The sequence below is a fragment of the Gracilinanus agilis genome, chromosome 2 (genome assembly GCF_016433145.1).
Source record: "Gracilinanus agilis isolate LMUSP501 chromosome 2, AgileGrace, whole genome shotgun sequence".
Classification (NCBI taxonomy): domain Eukaryota; kingdom Metazoa; phylum Chordata; class Mammalia; order Didelphimorphia; family Didelphidae; genus Gracilinanus; species Gracilinanus agilis.
Genome location: NC_058131.1, coordinates 192,952,661 through 192,973,959, shown reverse-complemented (window position 1 = coordinate 192,973,959; position 21,299 = coordinate 192,952,661). Strand labels below are relative to the sequence as shown.

Sequence of the window (21,299 nt, the reverse complement as noted above, 5' to 3'; positions counted from 1 at the left end):
TTCAGACTGTAAATCATCCACCTTACAAAAATATTAGAGGATTTTTTACTTGAAATAGGCCTCTGGGTCTTGACTCCATTGATGAAATATATTCTAATATATTCATTTACATACTGATAAACAGAATTATTCCATAATTGTAGAATTGCCCTAAAAGAGATATAGTTAGGACACAAACTTAGTGCCTGGCAAACAATTTGTGTTCAGTAGATGCTAGTTAACCAACTGGATACCATTACATGTCCTTGCATGAAGCCATATTTCACAAACGATTTAGAAATGTATCCACTAGGGAAAGAGTAACATGCTTCAATAGGAGCTCATATATTTTAAGCATGGGGAAATGTACTATTTGTCAAAAATATGGCTAATATCTAATGTGATGATACTTTTACACTAAATGGCCCCAGACTCCTGTGATTTTTGAGTTCATATTCCTGTTCTTTCGTGACTGTCAGCTCTCTTTAGGAATCATAGACACATGTCTGCAAGGGACTTAAAGATTAAATAGTTCAACCTCCTCATTTCATGGGTGATGAACTAGAAGTTCAAAGACTTGATGTGACTTAATAAAGGTCATACAGCTTGTAGTAGAGCTGGGAATAGAACAAATTTCTTGACTCCCAGAACAGAGTTTATGCTGCCTCTCCACAAAATCTTCTAATTCTCTTGGTGTGTCTATCCTTTCCAAACATCTAATTTTCCATGGGCTAGGGATCCAAATGGCCACACTTAGAAGAGTTATATTTAAAATAAGAATAAGCAGGCTCCAAGCAAGGGAACTAAGAACCTTTCTATGAATAAAATGCGTGTACTTTTATCGTGTGAATTTTGTGCTATCAATTTGATCTCCTTTTTTTTTTTCCTTTTCTTAGTTTCTAATTCAAGTAGATGTTCTGAATGAGGGAATTTCATGGAGTTCTCCAACTTATCCTCCAAGGAATAATTCTGATACCACCTCATCCCTGGTTTTCCTATCTGGAAGTAAGCTCTTCTTTCTCCAAAAATCTCATTGTAATTTGCATCACTTTGATACTTTTTACATTCTAATTTACATTTTAACTATCCTCGAATATAATAGACATTTAAGATATATTTGTTGAATGAATTTACAAAATTATTTTACTTATATATGAATATATCCTGTATATAAATGTGAACAGATTACATGTCCCTGTTTAGGTAAGGTATGTGACAGCAGCTATAAATAAAAGATAATTTTCATGATGTGCAGGGAATCTTCTTGCTGATTAAAATTCTTAAAAAAAACTAATGTGGGATGAAAGCTGGTGATACTGATATGGATAACAAGCATTTGAATCCAACAAACTGTGGTCAGAAATTGGAATCTTTCTCTCCTCTGATGCACAGAGGGCTTTTTTATTTGTTTGACATGGCTTAACAAATGGCAATAATGTTTATTGAAATTCAAACAGTCATTAAAGACTCATCAAAGAGTATCATTTTACATGCCAGGGAAGCAGTGTTTAAATCAGAAGGACTGACATTTGGCTTAGAAGGCTTAAAACTCTGCAATGAATTCACATTTAACAATCAAAGATAAAAAAGAAAAGAAAAAATTATCTCCCTCCCTCCTCTGAAAATTTAGTTTCCCTTATTATAATCTTTTATAGAAGAAAGAATGCTTATCTTGGGGTAGAGTAAAGCTTTGTTCCCCCTTTCATTCTTTCTTTTTCTTTTTTTGCAGTGTGTTCAACTTGGAAGAAATTTTGTAAATCTTAGGAATTGGAGGGTATCTCCTTTAATTAAGGTTAGCCCTAGAATTTATTATGTAGTTGTCAATTTGGGGAGAAGAACTCCCTCTATTCTATATATAGAATACTCTCTGGCCATAAATGGGGAGGGAAAGGGCAGGAGCTTTCAAGACAGAAATTATTTTTGTTTTCCTCAGCTAGAGCTTGGTGAGCTGGGTGGGGAAGATCTCCTCTTCTCTTGGGCTATTTAAATATCTCTCTAGGTAAGTTTTCTTTTCTCCCACCCTTCCCTCAACTTGATATAGTGTGGAAACAAAAAATAATTTGGATGAATAATTTTATACAAGTCTCTCTCATAGTGGCAAACCTGATCAGTTTCAGAGTAAGCAAGGGGCAGTATGCATACTCCAAACCTATATTGGAGATATTATTAGAAATGTTTTATTCATTACAGAAAGAGATGCTCCAAAGGTCCTTGAGGGATAAAAACCCATCGACCAGGTTTAAATTAATATGTGTCTACTTATCCTCCACAGTGATAGTCATTATTATTATTTCAACATTTTAGTAGTTCTCTAAAGTAATTTGTCTCTATACCTTTTTTGGGAGTACCTGCATCCTTCATGGTACTCATAGGTAGACTCAGACAGTTGGATGGCTTTTGGAATTTTATTTCAGTTGTCTGAATGAAATCCCTAGGAGAATATGGAATGGAGATAACATAAAGTAGAATAATTTGCTGCTCACCTGAGGACTTAGATTATTCCTCTTTGACATATGATGAAAAAGCAGTCAAGAAAAAAAAGAAAGTAAGAAATATAGATCATTTACTCTAGGTTCCTTAGAGGGAGTAGGGGAAAAATGATGGTACATTGGTTATATTAAGACTTTTCAAGTAACTGCCTTAAAACTCTAGCCATTAGAGAGCTGCTTTTTCTTTCTTTCTTTCTTCTTTTTTCTTTTTGATGTTTTATAATCCTTCTGAAAATTTCAGCCAAATTCTATCCAATAGAGTCTTTGTCCAGTCTAGGTGAGATTTTGAAAGTATATCTGGGAGAAAGAGATAGTGGAATTGGATGACTGAATACAGTATCATTGAACAGACACTAATGAAGGATAACAGGGGACGAAATGTTTGGAAGCACCTAGCTTTTTCTGTCTTATATCATTTTATATATTTTGTTCCTTGGTTGGAAAAGTAGCTGTTTTTACAGAGCAAAGAGAATAGTCAAATTTTTAAAAGGCATTCTTGGTAAATCTTCTTAGTAGTTTAAGTTGTGGCATTTTGGGTGATGTAGGTATTAAATTAAGGCAGACTCAGAGTGTTTCATATGTATGTGTAGTTGTGTTCTTATTTTTGGTTTATAACTGTGATTTCCCTGATGTCTGGAACTTCTGATGTGAAAACTTTTTCTACTGTCATAAATTTGCAATTCATTAAAACTATATAGTCTTTGATAGCTGATTGAGACTTTGAGAGATTAAGTGACTTGTGCAGAGTCACTTGGAAATCATATATGAGAGCCAGGACTTGAATCCACATTTTCCTGACTTTAGACCTGTCTACACTGCAATGATTCTTATGGCACTTATTTAATTAATGCAAAAAAATCCCTCCAGGGATTATTATCATATAACACATAATAGATGATCACTTTTAATTCATTCAATTTTGAAATACATAGGCATTATATCAACTACTGGGAAAGTATACCTTTTCTAAAAATGATAAATTACTCTGTCTTATACTCTACTCAGTTATTCACTGCTTAAGCATTTTTGTAGCATGCATGATGTGCCCTTAAACTTCAGCTTCTTTTTAGCAAAAAGTACACTAAAGTAGTTGAAGACACACCTGAAGCCACCCATAATGTGGCTCCAAAAGTTTTAGTAAGTGATAATTTACTTGGAAAAATATTTGAGAGACATTTGGTAAAATATTTGGAAAAATGTCAGTTTCCTGAGGCCATCCATCAAATCCCACAGGAATTTATCATTGAGAATTGAGAGGCAGTAAATGAAAGGAGCCTGAGAGTCCTGGTTAAATCCTGGATTAAAATCCTGGCTCTGACACTTACTACTCATGACCTTGTACAACTTATTTCCCTTTTAGGGCCTCAATTTCCTCATCTATAAAATAAGAGAATTTGACTGGAGGCCTTCTAAGGCCCCTTTCAGCTCTAACTATATGACTTTTTAAAATATTTTACAAATAATTGTCATATTTTTATGATGGTTTATTTTGAAAATATTTTTGAAGAATTTCACTAAAGTCAATAAGGTTCCATAAGACATCATCCTTTGATCCTCCCTCTGGGCAATAGAAGGAATGTTGCAATTGATATCAGAACAACTGGGTTTGAATTCTGGCTCTGCCATTTACTTCTGTGAACATAAGCAAGGTACTTAATCTTTCAACTGTAAATTTTTCCTCATCTGCAAATTGAGAATAATAATAATTAGAACATGTACCTTGTAGAATGACTGTAAGAAATGAACTTTGTCAAGTTCCAATCCTACAGAAATGCTATGTTTATTGTTATTTTATTATATTTATATGTTTATTATTAGTTAGAGGTAGAATGTCATGTGTAAAATAACATTTTTGCTTAGGTATTTGGGGTATTTCCTGAAATTCACATTTTTAGCTTCATACCAACTAGGTACTGGATTTAGGAAGATCAGGGTTCCTATCCAGCTTGAACATTGCTTTTGTGTAACCTTGGAGGAGTTATTTGCCTTCTCTGGAATGAAGTTTTATCATACATAAAACGAAGAGATTAGTTTAGATGACATCTAAGGCCTTTTCAGCTCTAAAGCTATGGTCTTTGATCTATAAAGTCATAGATGGATCATATCAAGAGACAGAGTTCCCATTCCAGGAGCTCCCCAACATGGACACAATCACATATCCTTCGTGTAAGCACAGGGTAATTCCTAATTCAGTTTGGGAATGTCACTATAATACTAATCAAACTGAAATAAATACTTAGCAATTCCCTTAAATTTCTATATTAAAATACTTTCACAAAATCATGCAATCAGAATTTGAAGTGACCTCAGGGGCTACTTAGTCCAAGTCATAAATGAATACAATTTCCCTTTACTGCTTTCTGGACAACTGGTCTACTTGAAGCCATTTGATGAGGCGAAATCTGTTATGTTGCTAGGCAGTCCATTCCACTTTGGCACAGCTCTAATTGTTAGGAAGTTTTTCCTTACATCAAGTTGATATCTGCTTCCCTATAACTTTCACTCATTGCCCCTGGTTCTTGTCCTCTGTCTTTAGATGGCATGGAAGAGCTGGTCTCAAAATATTCCTTGCAGAGTGGAATGAATGCTAAGCATATCATCGACAAACAGTCCTCAATATTTGATGACAGTGTAACATTTCATTCTGGTGTGGTAATTTCTTAACCTGACAAGGGCTTTCTTTAAGAGTCTCTGGGAAGCAAACAGAGCCTAAGATCCACACATTATGATGACTTTCCCCCCTTTCTTTTCTATTTAGCTTACCCAGGAGGTACATTTTCTCCTTGCACTATATTTTATTCCTTTTTTCAGGAAGGCTTGTAAAAAATTAATAGTTTCTTCCTATAATTTTGATGGAGCTGCTGGAATGACTATTGCCCAAGAAAAGGAATCTTCCTCTCAAAGATATAACTTAGATTGAATTTTAAAGTAGTATAATGATGTATAAGGAACACAGGATTTAGAACTTATGTCCTTATGCCCACCAAGCCTGTAAAATGTACTTGTTTTAAAATTTAGTTTCAATTCCTGACTCTGGGAAGAAGCAATTGAATTTTTTGAAAATGTTTCTGATAGAAGGAGCAAAATGAAAAATGAATAGGGAATATACCTCCTGAGTACCCCAAATAGAAAAAAAAGCTGTGATTATTTGTGTACCCTGAGTTTAGTTTGCTTCCTAGAGACACAAGAGTTATAACACCAGAATGAAATGTTACACTGCCATCAGATATTGAGGACTGCTTGTCGACAATATACTTAGTATTCATTTCATTATTCAGGGAATATGTAACCATGGGCAAGATGCTTAAGTATTCAGAGCTTCAGTTTCTTCATCTGAAAAAATTAAGGATTTTAGACTGAACTGGCACCAAAGCCTCTTTTAATACTTACATTTTGGAATTCTAAGATATCTTTTAGAAATGACAGCAATCAAAATCCTTCCCATTTTCTTTAAGATCCAGTTCAGGAATGACTACCTGCATGATGCCATTAAAAAACCATTTGAAAGAAGTAGGGAGGTTTAGCCTGGCAAAGACAGTGCAGACAAGATAACTGTCTTCCTATACTCAAAGATATGTTACAAGAATAAGGGATTATGGGAGTTTTGCCTAACCCCAGAGAGCAGAACTACCTGCAATATGTGGGAGACAAATTCTGTCTATTTTAAAAGTAAACAAAAGTTCGAATCCTGACTAAGATTCTTATTAGCTATGTGTCTCTGGGCAATTCATTTAAACTGGATTTGCCTCAGTTTCCGTATCTGTAAAATGGAGATAATATTAGTATCTGCTTGCTAAGATTATTGTATGGATGGTATTTGTAAGTAAAACCAAATTAAAACCTTTTAACAGTTCACTTTTAAACAGAAGTGGTGTGACCTACCTCAGGAAGTCATGGTTTCATTTTCAGCAAAAGTCTAAGGAAAGGCTGGATAGCTCCTTGTTGTAAAGTGGCTTTTTAGGACTAGGTTGTATTAGATGACCACTTACATCTTTCAGCTCTCAATTGGGGTACTGACTGACTGCCTGATTTCTCTATAGATATATTTTCTCTTCCTCATTTCTCCTGTAGCATTGTCCTTTTCTTTTATGTAGCACAGGCTAATTTATATTTTAGTTTATTTTGTGAGTCAGGTAGGCGACACAGATCACTGAGTGCTAGACAAGGAGTCAGGAAGATCTGAATTTCAATCCTGACTAAGACTCTTACTAACTATGTGTCTCCAGGCAACTCATTTAAACCACATTTGCCTCAGTTTCCATATCTATAAAATGGAGATAATAATAGTATCTGCCTGCTAAGATTTTTGTATGGATTGTATTTGTAAACTACTTTGTAAACATCAAAGCACAATATATACATTACTTTTTATTTGTAGTTACTTGACTCTCTCTCTTTTTTCTCCAAATAGATTGTAAGCTACCTGAAGGTTAAAATCATATTTTGTTTCTTTCCAGCATGTAGCATGTGGCACTATGTAGACAATAAATATGCTTGTGGAAGAGGAATATGCATAGAGTCCAAAGATAAAGATGTCCTAAAAGTTTTAGTGCAGCTTAAAGGTATACAAGTTATAAAAGTTATTTTTGCTTAAAATGTTTTTAAATCTTATAATTGGACTAAGACTTTTGGGACACCCTGTATTGGAAAAATAGATCCTGTCACTGTTTTAATGAGCAAAAACTCGGTGACCCAAAGAACTGATAATTCTATGTCTAGGATTGCTTTTCCCAGCAAAGGAGAGTTGGGTAAAGGAGGTTTTAATAGGAAAGAGAGTTGTTGAAAAGGGGTTTAGTGGTGCAGGAGGCACAGATGATAAAAAGGAAGTGTGGACAAGTGGCAAAATAGTCTCTAGTCACAGGCAGGAACAGTTTTTGGTTCTCCACCACTATCCATGAGATCCAAAGTTGTTCTATAGTTCAGAATGTGTTCAGTGTGGTATAGTGAAAAGATAACTAGGTTAGGAGTCAAGAGATCTGAGTTCTGGTCCTTCTCTCTGTCACTAACTGACTGTGTGACCTTGAGCAAACCATTTGCCTAATCTGAAAAGCATGGATTGGATGATTTCTAAAGTTCCCTCTAGTTTTTTAAAAAAAAGTAATTCTATGTTTTACTCTGTAAGGGATACATTTTCCAAAAGACTTCCATAGCACTTGGCTGGGTGTGTAAGCAGTCACCATGGCAGGGACTTCTCTGTGTATATAGACATAGTTTTAAAGCCCTGCTTGGCAGAGGACCAACTGAGAGGTAAAAGTGACAGCAGCAGCAGCTGTGTGTTAGCAGACTCAGAATGTTTGAGAATAATTCAGGATGAGGTCAGTGTTAGAGTGTGAATCTCCATGGGGCATAGGACTAAGAAAAATCATGAAAGAAGCACACTTGAGCAGTAGGCATATTTGTGGAAGAAACATTGAATGAAAAACTGGAAGAAACATTGAATGGAAAACTGGAAGGTACTTTCCAGGCCATCTAGTCCAACCTGTACCTCACTAAGAATTCCTTCGACAGGGTCTGAAAACCATAGAACTCAAGATTAAACCAACAAGTACAAAGATTAGAGCTGAACTCAAGTTTCTGTTTAGCTCACAAAACCTTACTTCCAAGAATGTAAAGACACACTGAACTATGTTCATCAAAGGATGTCTGAGGTACACTTTATAGGTAGTGCTTTTTCCCTGTGTTGTAACCAAGGTAAGGAACAGATATATAATTTATTGAAAGAATGGGTCTAGAAATAAAAGGAAACTTTCATTAATTGTAGTTCTATTTCTCTAATCTCTAGAAAGTGCACCCCTTGCTTCTATGCATGGATTTGAATAACTGTGTGCCCACACATTGTTTGTGTTACTAAACAAGTGTCAAATTAAGTTGACAAGAATTTATTGAGTGCTGAGTATGTGCCTGCTTGTGAGAGGTATGGTAAGGCTTTTTTAAGGGTACCTAATCAGCTGTTTCCAAAAGGCTTCAATAATGCTGACCTTTACCATGGGCATTGCCTTTAAAACAGAACACTAAATATAATCACTGAGTTATACACTTTGTGACTTTTCTGATGCAAATTATAAATTTGAGGTCGACTTGACCCCATATCCAGTGTGGTTCTGGGTCATCCCCTCCCTTCCATTGCCCCCACGAAAAAAAAACTCATATCATATTTAAAAAAAATCAAAATGTAACTATGAGCTAATAGATTTAGAGATCATCTAGTCTAATACTTTCTTTTTAGAGATGATGAAATTAAGACCCAGAAAAACAATTTCTTGTTATCAGAGATAACATGGTTTATGACTGGAGTAGGATTTAAACCCAGGTATTCTGATTCAGAATCTGGTACTCTGTATTCTATTATGTAGCTTTCTGTTTAGAAGGTAAATCTGCTGGAAAAAAGAGATTTCTTCTATAATACATCTAGTCCAACTCATATGAAAACAATTCTAAAATCTTCAGGTAGACCATTTTGCTGTTGAATAGCTCTAATTGCCAAAAAGGATTTTGTTTTGTTTGTTTTTCTGATATTGAGCCCAAATCTGCCTTTCTGCAATTTCTTCTTATTTATTCCTACTTTTCTCCTCTGGGGCTAAGCAGTTCAATGTGATAGCCCTTTAGATTACTGAAGATATTTGCCATGTCCAAATCGTCTTTCTCCAGGTTAAACATCCTAAATTCCTTCAATAGATGGCATGACTGTTATTTATATTAGTTCATTATGTAAAATTGAATTTTGCACAAACAAAATCAATACATGTAGGATAAGCTGGGAAACTGTTAATTGGGAAAAATATTCTCATCAAATATCTCTGATAAAGGTCAAATTCTAAATTATATGGAAAATGAATGCAAATATATGATCAAGAAGCATGATAAATGATCAAAGGATATAAACAAACAGATCACGATTGAAAAAGGACAATTGCAGATTATTAATAGTCATATATTATTTCAAATTACTACTAAGATAAATATAAAATAAAAATCTGGCATTACACTTTATATCCGGTAAATTGGCAATATGACAAAAAGAAATCATCAGTGTTGGAAGTAGAATGGAAATCAAATGTCCAAATACATTGTTGGTGAAGCTGTGAATTGGTCTGACCATTTTTGAAAACAATTTGGAATTATTTGAGAAAAGTGATTAAATTACTTATTCTCTTTGATCCAGAAATCCCACAGCTAGGGATGTGCCCCTAAAGGGCACAAAGATTTAAACATGAAAAAATGAGTAGTAACACCCTTTTAGTAAAGAATTGGAAATAAAAAACACATCAATTTAGGAATGTCTTAATTAGCTGTAGTATTTAGCTGTAATTTAATTGATAAAAATGATAAATATAAGGAATTCAAAGAACTATGGGAAAGCTAACATGAACAGATCTAAAGTGAATAAAGAAGAACCATGAGAATGAGATACACAAAGATTCTACCAAAAATGAGAACAATAATAAAGGAAATGCTTTCCTCTCCTTTTTTTGGAGAGATGAGGGATTACATGGTATATTTTGTCAGAAATATTCTCCTTCCACCATGGAAAGATAGTCTCTTGCACTGCATTACAGTTTTTATTTTTTTGTTGTATAATCTTTCACATTTAGGTCATTTATCTGTTTGGAACTTGCTGTTGTTTTATAATTTTTCAGTGGTATAATTTTCTCAATAAAGCATAAAACAAAAAATGGTTTGCTGAATTGTTTTTTCTTTGTTTCAAAAGAAGACTGTGTGTGTGGTAATGAGTGGGATAAAAGGATATGTCAGAAATGATAGATATAGAAACAAATAGCATTGATAACACTTAAATAGGAATAACTAAGCTATAAAGTTTTTTTTGTGCATTTCAGCAGGTAATATGAGGAAATGGCCAGTGGTTCACATGAAGAAACCTAATTTAAACAACTAACTTGATAGAAAATCATAGTGACCCATACATAGTTGAGAACTACTCAAATATTAATGCTTGTCCTCCTTTCCCCATTCCTTCTTCCAAGTTTTTGCCCCTCATCCTCAACCCCAAAATTTCCTTTTACTTAAAGGATCCTGACTAAAGAAAATGAAACACATTGCCTTAGGTTAAAAAGCTGTAATAGTCTTTTGTGTTCATAATATTTATATGCTTTGAATGGAGTTTAAAAATTAGATTTCTTGTGGGTAATAGATGATCCATGTCTTAAGATAGTCTTGAACATAAAGTCTTTGACACTCAACTTGTTTGTCTAGAGCAGGGGTCGGCAACCTTTTTGGCCATGAGAGCCATAAACGCCACATTTTAAAAAATGTAATTTCGTGGGAGCCGTGCTCACAGCGCACTCCTGTAACAGTGCGCGCTCCTGTAACAGCGCTTGAAAAAAAAATGGACTTTATGGCTCCTGCAGTAATAGCCATATCTGGCCCTCAAAAGAGCCAGATATGGCTCAAGAGCCATACGTTGCCGACTTCTGGTCTAATGATTAATAAGGAAAAGTAAGCTAGTGAATTCATCATGGTGTGTAATGGAAGTTGATTTGGCAATTTGGAGAGCTCTCCTCTATTCATCTAACACAGCTTGTCTCTCCTAGTGTGCCATCATCAAACAGCTTCCTTAAGTCACCTTCCTACTTTGACAATTATATTCCTTTCAAAATAATTTGATCTGAGATTGCAAATGTTTCTAAGGTTGTTAGATTCTTTACTATCCTTCTGAAACCACACCCTAGACTTCTGGGAGCTCCTGAAAGTATCTATAAATGGCAATGAAAATAGACCCTATCAAAACTGACCTTATTAAGATACTATTTTTTTCTATTTCTTTTTTTAAATCCTAATGATCTTCAGGCACTCAGTAACTAATGGAGCTGAAGGGATCTTAAGGATCATGTAATGCAATTGCATTTTATAGATAGGGAAGCCAAATTCTAAGGAAGGATAAAAGTGGTATCTTAATGACTTCTAACCTATGTATTGTCTATGAGTTACCTAATGCCTCCTGAATTGGCCCATTAACTAGATCAGGTTTGTATTTTACAAGTATAATGAATATTAATACCATTGACTAGAGAATCACAGATGTATTTGAGAATCCTCATTAAACAATGCTGAAATACTTTTCCTCATTTGCAGGAGTAAGCAAAAATGTCATCGGTTTCAGTACCCTTCTACCAGAAGAGACACAAACACTTTGACCAGTCATATCGAAATATTCAGACCAGGTATCTTCTGGAAGAATATGCAGCCAAAAAGTAAGTTGAAGTTCCTTGCAAGTCACCTTAAAATTTATGCAGAGGTCCCCAAAAGGATAATTTTTGGGATTGGGAGTGGGAAGGATAAAATATGACAATAAAGTCACAATACAAAGGAGAAGGTATTCCTGCCAGATATACTTCTCTTTCTTCTGGAAATCTAGAAAATTTTGGCAGGATGCTGTGGGGAGAGGGAAGATAGCATGGAAGTGAAATCTAGTTTGGAGATCTTCTAGTTAAAGACAATGAGATGAGAATAAATAGATCAGTGATCTAAAGGTAGAAGGGACCTCAAAGTCTAAACCAGGTATTTCATAAATTAGGAAACTGAGGCCTAATGGTGTCAAGTGACTTGTCCAAGGTCATACACATAGGGACTCATGAAAAAAAAGGCTATCTACTTTCATAGAAAGAACTGACAGAGTCTTAATGTAGATTGAAGCATATAATTTTTCAGTTTATTTCCTTTATGAGTTTTTTCTTGTATAAGTGATATGTCTTCTTTCATAATACAATGAATATGGAAATATGTTTTTTTGTGATAGCACATGCATAACCTCTATTGTATTACCTGCCATCTCAAGGAGAGGGAGAGAATAGAGAGAACATGGATCACAAAATGTCAGATGATGGTTATTAAGAATTGTTATCTGCATACGCATGTAATTGAGGAAAAAATATATAAAAAGAAAGTGATGGGGCAGCTGGGTAGCTCAGTGGATTGAGAGTCAGGCCTAGAGACGGGAGGTCCTAGGTTCAAATCCGGCCTCAGACACTTCCCAGCTGTGTGACCCTGGGCAAGTCACTTGACCCCCATTGCCCACCCTTACCACTCTTCCACCTAGGAGCCAATACACAGAAGTTAAGGGTTTAAAAAAAAAAAGAAAGTGATAAAGTTCTGGGCTTCTAGTAGCTTCCATACATAAGCTTCAGAAGTGAGATTTGAATCCAAGCCTTCTGACTTTAGAGTCATTGATATATTCCAGATATTATTGGTTATTATTATTATTAGTAATGTAAACTTTAAAGCTATTCATAAATACTAGCTCTTATTGTAAATAATCATTTGCTATATTTTAAATATTATTGTAGGCCGCTAGATAGTGTGGTATGTAGAGTTTTGGGCTGAAGTCAGGAAGACTAATCTTCCTGAGTTCAAATCTAGCCTTAGTCACTAGGTATGTGACCCTAGGCAAGTCACTTCACCCTTTTTGCCTCAGTTCCTCACTTGAAAAATGCATTGGAGAAGGAAATGGCAAACTTCTCCAGGATCTTTGCCAATAGGGTCATGAAGAGTTGGACACAATTGAAATGATTGAACAACAACAAAAGTTAATATGACTGTATTATTAACAATAATAATGATAATAATAAATAGCACTAATATAACATTGTAAAGTTTGTAAAACACTTTGAAAATATTTCATTTTATTCTCATATCAAGCAGTGAACAAAATGCTACTATCATTCCCATTTTGTGGCCAAGAAAACTGAGGGAAATCAACATTAAATGGCTTGCTCAGAGTCACATAATTTGTAAGTGAGGCTAGATTTGAACTTAGGTCTTCCTGACTCCAGCTGCCTGTTTTTATTATTATTATTATTATTATTATTATTTATTCTTAAAGGTCTTTATTTTTTGCATGATTCATATTTTTACTTTACCCTTTACCCCCTCAAACTTCCCCACCCCCATAGCTAACTCCCATTTCCACTGGTCCAGCTGCCTGTTTTAATGATTAAGATTTGATAATTTAAGCCCTAGTTGGTTTGGGATATGCCTATTGATTTTTGATTATTCTTTGTTATTCCCTGTTCATACCATAATAGAATGGTAGAATTCTGAACTAGGATGGGATCTTAAATATAATCTAATATAACCTCTTTATTTCAGAGATATTTCCCAAATTCTCCTAAATTCACCACAAAATAGGAGTGAAATAGAAAAGACTATATTGAAAAGGAAAACTAATGAGATATAGAAGAGAAATGGAATGGAGTCCAACATAAAAGTTATCACAAAGAAATATTCCTTTTTTATGGCCTAATGTAACTTCTATTATTTCTTTATTCCTTTCCCAAAGTATAATCTTCTGAACAATATTCAATATAGTCAATAGTATTCATATCATTACTGATGAAGGGTTCCTTCCCCTATAAGACTGCACTCTTGGAAAGAAACATAACAGCTGATAATCTCAGAGGTTCACTAATTTAATAGCCCTGGGGTACAATATTATAATTAGTTATTACTGCAGTTATTTTAACTGACTTGAGTCAGGGTAGTATAGTTAAAGAGTTTTGGATCTGGCATCAGAACAACTAGAGTTAAGTCCCAGTTTTGCCACTTGTTACTTATGTAATCATAGACAAGTCATGTAACCACTCTTTTTTTCATTCTCCTTAGCTATAAAATGAGCTAGCTAGGAGGCACTGGGCTGGGAATCAGGAAGACTTCCTAAATTCAAAATCTGGATAAAGACACTTACTAGCTATGGGACCCATGACAATTCCCTTAATCCTGTTTGCTTCGGTTTCCTCATCTATAAAATGAATTCGAGAAGGAAATGGCAAACCATTCCAGAATTTTTGCCAAGAAAATCCCGAATAGGGTCATAGAGAGTTGGTCACAGCTGAAAATGAATGTACAATGAGAATAAAATGAGGGGTTCGACGGCCTCAGCCACTTCCCAGCTGTGTGACCCTGGGCAAGTCACTTGACCCCCATTGCCCACCCTTACCAATCTTCCACCTATGAGACAATACACCGAAGTACAAGGGTTTAAAAAAAAATGAGGGGTTCAAACTAGGTGATTATTAAGATACTTTTCAGGACCTTATGTTCATATAATGCCATTACTCAGTCATTCCAAAAGCATTTATTAATAGCCTACTGTGTTCCAAGCCTTGCATTAAGGTATAATCATTCTAACCATTAAGGAGTTCATATCCTAAAGTAGGGGGAGAATTATGTTTACTTATATTAATGTGGAAGATATATTCAAAATAGTTACAAAGTAACTTTAGAAAAGTAGGCACTAATAGTGAGAGGGATTAGGAAAGGGAGGATTTGATCTGGGTTTTGAAGGAAATAAAGGATTAAAAGAAGTAGGGATGAGTAGGAAAAGCATTCTAGGAATTGCCAGTGCAAAAGTACAGACAGAGATGGAGTATCATATGTGATGAACAGCAAGAAGGCCAGAATGACTGGATTCTAGGGTGAGGGAGGGGTGGAATGTGTCTTCTTCTCAGCTTTGAACCCAAAGACAGACAATGAATATATTCTGAGATCCTTACTCTCTTGTATAATACAAACATATGAATACATGTTCTCCTGGGATTTAGATCTCATGGTAGAATCCTTAGGAAACCATATAAATTACACATAAAGCATTAAAGAGGTGAAATTCATATTCCTCTGAAAGGCAGAAAAGCTTCACTAACTTCTTCACCCAATTCCAATGAAGCATTTCTGGGCAAGTACAATAATGCTGGTGGCTTGGGAGAAGGTATAACCATGACCAATGAAATTCTGATGCTAACTTTAACATTACTACCTAGAATTGTAGGCTGCTGATTCCAGGTCACTGGCTGTCATTGCCCTCATGCCTGCACATTAATTCTCTATGTCAACAGCGCTGAGACCATCCTGGCAGTGTGTGGCCACTCTTGGTCCTTCATGGCCATGTTTACCCACAATCTTGACAGCTATAGCTTATCAGGCTACTTGACAGAGATAATGGAATTGACACTACTCACATGGTTCTGATGAAGGATGGTAGGGGTTGTAGGGAAGCCCTCCAGCCACTTTGGCTAAGGCTTATCTGCTAAAACTCTCTATATTTAGAAATATTTCATCGCAGTCATGTTTATATCATGTTAATATTACCATTCCATGAAGAAAACAAATCAACAGATTCACATTCAGTGCCAGCGACTATGGACAATTTCAAGGACATCAAAAGATAACTCTGTGCAGGCTTTGGGTTTAAAGCCTTGATATGGTATGAACTGAGCATGGAGAAAATGACTGATAGTGAAGATCATCTCCCAAAGTCATAGGATCCAAGCTGGCAGGTCCCTTAGTGACCAACTAGTCTGAGCTATTTCTGATAAAGAATCTCTAGTACATTAAATCTTGTAAGTGTGTAAGTAAATATAACTCCCACACTTTAAAGAAGCAGAAACTGAGGGTCAGTGATTGTCTGAAGAAGAGGCAGAGCTGGGATTTAAATCTCTGTGTTCCTGACTCTAATCACAGTGTTCTTTTCTCTATACTACTATGGTATCCTCTCACGTCAGTGTTAATGACTCACAATTAGGCCAGTGTCTCCCCAAAGCCATCTTGTCTATACTGGAACACTAAGCTATAGGATGAATATATAGAGACTCAGGTCCCTACTATCCTCTCCTCCTACTCTTTTACAAGGTAAGGAACTCCAGGGCATGGCCTTCTCCAAACCCCATTGCCTTATGAGACTTGGATTTCAAGACTTTGTATTGTTGGCAGGGTTGGGGTCTCTTCCATAGACCTTATTTCTTTGTCCGTTGCTCCTCACACAATTCAGATGCAGGCTCTTTGCTTTCTGGGAGTGGGAGATATATGTGTTCATGGAGTTTCCTTTCCATAGTCAGTCTAGAAATAGTCTCTATTTTTTACTTTAGGGATCACAGCATTATGGATCTTAGATTTAGAACTGACTGGGACTGTAGAATTGTAATCATTTGGCAAATGAGATAGTTGGAGCTTAGAAAAGTTAATTAACTTGCCCAATATTATACAATAAATAGCAGAGACAGGATTTGAAGTCAAGTCTTTTATTTCTTAATTTGGGTTTCTTTTTTCTATTACATGATGCCTCCATCCTGGAGCTACCTCTACTTAACACAAATTCTCTATTTTGAAGTCTATGTAATATTTTAGCTGGGATGGGACAGAGTGGGAGAGATTCACAAATATTACTTTCCTCTTGTCAGTCTTCCTAAATGTATGGGGGAATACAGAATAGGTTCAGAAAATGCAGCAAATGCTCTAGTTCTATGTGTGGAGATTTTTTTTTTGTGAGAGCATAATTATGTATTTCTATAATTAATTTGATCTGCTTATTCTAATTTCTTCAAGGAGGGCTACTGCTCAGTCTTCCTCTACCCAGAAGTCATCTTCCCAGAAAGCTTCTAGCAAGACATCAATTGGAGGAACAACATGCAGACTTTGTGAGAAAAGATTGAATACCTCCTCCGAAGAGGAAGAACTTGAAAGCAAAAGAAGGTAATTAATATACATGTGTAATTTTTTCTCATTCTCATCTGCAGTGAACAGTGCTACATAACAATGTTTCAAAACATGATTGAAATCATAGAGACACCACAGTAACTACTTCAGTCCTGCCCTATTGGTTTGTAGACGAAGAGAAAGGCAAATGAATAACCCAATCACTTGTAAAGCATTGACAAAACATGAATGTTTTCTAATTTCCAGGCCAGTTCTTTTTCTAATCTATACTAGGATGTTTCTTCCAGTTTAGATCACTCAAATGTACACCAGAGAATGTAAAATGTAATTGAAAGTGTTTAGCATTTACAATATGTTCTCGAACCAAAGGAGTCCGTGGATTTTTCTAGTTCTAAAACAAAGCAAAATTAGCTTCCATCCCCAAGAAAAGAATTAGAAAAACAACTGCGGCCAAGTAACAAAGAGGAGGTAAAACCTCTGGATAGAATGGTCTTCTATTGCCTGTCTACAGTTACTTCCATTCTTCCTTTTCCAAATGTATTAGTGACATAAAAATTCGAGTAGAAAGGTGTGGGCTAGAAAGACAAAGTAGAGTTATACTTTTCAAAAATCCATGAATTAATCAGCATTTATTAAGTGCCTACTAAGTACCAGTCACTGCACCAGGTGCTTAGGTTACAAAAAAAAATAGTCCTTTATCTCAAGGAATTTACATTCTGTTGGGGAGAAAACATGTAAATTTATATAAAATGAATGCAAGGCAAATTTTTTTGTTTTTTATGTATGAGGCTGATGACTTACCTGTCATACAGAAGGAAGAATCAAAGACTCTCAATTGGAAGAGGAGGAAAAAGTGAGGCTTGTGCTATGAGTGGGTTGTGGGGATTTTGATAAGATTTTTGTTTTTGCCAGTATATCAAATACTTTCTTTTACATTTGGTAGAGATGTTCTTTACCTTCTTAGTGAATATGTGCGAGGAGTAACTTTATATAGAAATAAAAGTAGTAGCTGTCCTTGTGGTGTTATCTGAGAAGACTTTCTGCCTGAAATGCCACCCTTAACAAACATTCCAGGAGAATATAAGCTCTTTTAGGGTGGTACTTGTTTCAATGTAGCCTTCAGACTAGTCTTCAGATGCTTATTACCTAGCCTCATTTTCTGGGCCATAGAAACCAATTAGGTGTGTTGGACATTTAGGGCCCTAAAAGTTGCTAAAAATGCTTTTTGAATAAAATTGAGTTTTGAAAAATCCCCTAATAAAATTTAAATACTCTTGAGACAAATAGCATCAACTGTTTATTGAATCATATCATGCTACAGATGAAGAAACAAGAGCCTCAGAATACTTCATCCAGGATCACTGAAATAAGTGACAGTCAGGATTGATCCAGGCCCTGACTTTTCCCCTATGCAAAATTACTCTTTACTTTATCTTGGTTCAACCCTCTTGTTTTATAGATGAGGAAATGTACGTAGAGAAGGCAAATGAGTAACCCAATTACACAACTTAGTAGTAGCAAAACACAGAGCACTTCAATGTTTTCTGATTTCTATTGCAGTTCCTTTTTGAATCTGTATCAAGCTGTTTCTCTCAGATTAGATTCTTCAAATACACACCAGAGAATTTTAAATGTAATTGAAGGTCTTAAGTGAAAGTTCTGGAATTACAGATCATATACCTAGAAGAGACCTTATAGATTATCCAATCCAGCCATCTCACTTTATAAGTGTCAAAATAGGTGGGCTTTGAGCTTTTATCTTTTCATTCCTAGAACTTTCAAATAACCTCCCCACCAGTTTTCATTTTTAGCATGACTTTGCTTATCAAATCACTTTAGAGTCACATGAAGTTTAGGACCTAAAAGGATGGGACTTAGAGAGGTGTTTTCCAGTGTTACAGGATGGAGATGCCAAGAGAACAGGAGATGAAGTGAAAAACAACTTGGGAGGGCACCACAAATAAACTTCAGCTACTTCATAGTTTTGTTATGGGCTGGCCCTAGAACTGAGCATTTGTGGAATGTGTGATAGATGCTGACCAAGAGAAATATTTCATAAGTACAGTTTACATGTCATTTTTAAGACTCATGACATAGTTTAATCTTTACCAGTACAAGGGACATTTCAGACAAAAACTGCTCTGATATTGAGCTCATAGGATTTAGAGCTGGACCATAAAGATTGGAATGGACCATAAAGATAATTTACTGCAATTTACTAATTTTAGAGAAGAGTCAGGAAAAATGGACTCCTAAAAATGACTTTCCTAAGTGAGTAGAAAAGCTAGATATGAAACTCTGATGCCAAATGTGAGTTTCCTCCTAACTACCCTGTATCAAAGCTTCATAGGATCATAGATTTAGAGCTGGAAACCTTAGAAATCATCTACTGAAAATCTTTCATTTTTACAGATGAAGAAACTGAAATCCAGAGAATTAAGTGACTTACTCAAGATCACTTTGGTAATAAATGGCAGAGATGAGATTTGAACTCATTATCTGTCTTAAAATCCAGTGATCTTTACACAGTATTATACTGTCTTGTCTGTATTCCTTCAAGGATTCTATTTGTTGAATCAATGAATTAATTTAACCTGAGAGATAAAGGAACATACTCTTTCCCCTGAATAATGTACATTTTAAAAGGAACTAAAGTTTAAAACCAAAGAATGAATTTCTAGTGGTAAAATTTCAAGGAAATGTGATTTGGGTTTGGATGAAATATTTTGAAAGACTGAAAGGCCTGCCTGAATTTCTGAAACCCTATCACATCGGAGGCTGCTGGTTCTACCATATTGTGTCATTCTTTCTGTTCAGCCTTATTTTCAACTCCCTTCCCTACAGCTCTAGTTGCTGCATGTGATTTGCTAGGATTTTCTATCTTGCCTTGCTTTATTATTTCTTTTACAGTTTTATTATGTAACATAATTGAGAAAATCCCATGGGAGAAATAGACTGAAAAATTCCTCAAGATGAAAATATTCACATGAAATAACTAGTTCTAAGCTTAAATCCTTGGGCCCTAAGGCAGACTTTCCAGTTATGTAGGAAAATCAGACAGAGGAAGCCACCTACGAAACTTTTGTGCATACAGAGTAAGAGAATAGGAACTCGTTCTTTTCTTCTTATAATTTTGGCCTTTTATTGTATCCTCAGCACTTAGCACAGTGCCTGACAGATAATAGATGCTTAATAAAATGCTTGTTTAGCTTCAGTTATTGTAGCTCGTCTCCCTGTTCCTCATATATTTTTCTTCCTAATATATCTTTCACATTGGTTCCAAGATAATCTTTCTCTGCACAGGTTAAGCCATATTTAAAAACCTTCAAGGGCTCTACATTGCCTATGAAATACAAAAAAATAAAAAAAAAATTTTTAGGCTGACATCCAAGGCCTTACACAATTTGATTCCAACATGTTTCACTGGAAATTGCATGAAATATATAAGACATTCCATAATACTTCTGTTAACTACTCATCACTATTCTATGATCTCATTTTGCCCAATTCTGCCTGCTTGACTTGTACAGGTTACTCTTCATTTTTGAAATGGATTCTCCAAATATCTTTGAGGTCAAGGCTTGTTCTTTATTCAAGGTCCAGCTTAAATGTTACCACCTCACCTTATATTTGAATTTATAAATCAGCTCAGACATCTACATATTCTCATTTATACTTATTTATGTTCATGTGAATTTCCATGATGCCTTGTTTAAGAATAAAGAGACCCAATAACCAACGTTTGATATAGGGGGATAGAGAAAGTCTATATGGTGAGTCTCTCTTCCAGCTCTTCTCTGAGGCCAAATATACACTGGGAGACTTTAAGGGGGTGTCATCCCAAAACTGGGTGACCTGGATGGTTGAGCCATCCCACAGGAGTTGGGGGTGAGACTTCCCTATAAGATGAGGTATGTGGTACTCCAATCTGATTCTAAATAAGGACGGGTTCACGCAAACCTCCCCCAGGTCAGTTAATTTCACAGTGGGTGGTCTGGCTTCAAGATGGAGGCAACCAGACCAAGTGGTGGTTTGCCTCTCCCTTATTGTCTCTCAGGAACTCTGGAATGCTATCTGACTGATGAATGGCTTTTATTATTTGCAATTCAGGGATTGGGGAAAGGGTGAAGGACAGAGGAATTTGGGGATGCTCTCTTCACTATTCCTAAGGGGTCCATCACTTAGGTGGGAAACCCAATGTTCCCACTTCTAAGATTCTCCCCTTGCCCCTTCTCCTTCTGTTTCTACTTCTATTTCTCTGTTTCTAACCTTTTCTATACTTGTAAGTTTTGACTGAAAGGGAGTCTCTCAGCAAGGTTGGGAATGGGTGAAGGAGACTAAGAGACACTCCCAAAATGGATTCCAAAATTTAGCTGTCTCCATGGTTGA

The 21,299-nt window shown here is 35.6% G+C and overlaps 1 protein-coding gene across 1 annotated transcript in view; it reads left to right on the top strand.

The window, feature by feature from the left end:
- The first annotated feature begins 1,917 nt into the window (after nucleotides 1-1,917).
- The window catches only part of MYOM2 (myomesin 2), a 146,331-nt gene continuing 126,949 nt past the window's right edge, over nucleotides 1,918-21,299 (top strand). The window contains exons 1-3 of the mRNA XM_044663599.1: nucleotides 1,918-1,978; nucleotides 11,559-11,677; nucleotides 16,800-16,946. Coding sequence (XP_044519534.1) covers nucleotides 11,571-11,677; nucleotides 16,800-16,946 — 254 coding nt within the window. The 5' untranslated portion in view covers nucleotides 1,918-1,978; nucleotides 11,559-11,570. The remainder of the gene's footprint in view (nucleotides 1,979-11,558; nucleotides 11,678-16,799; nucleotides 16,947-21,299) is intronic.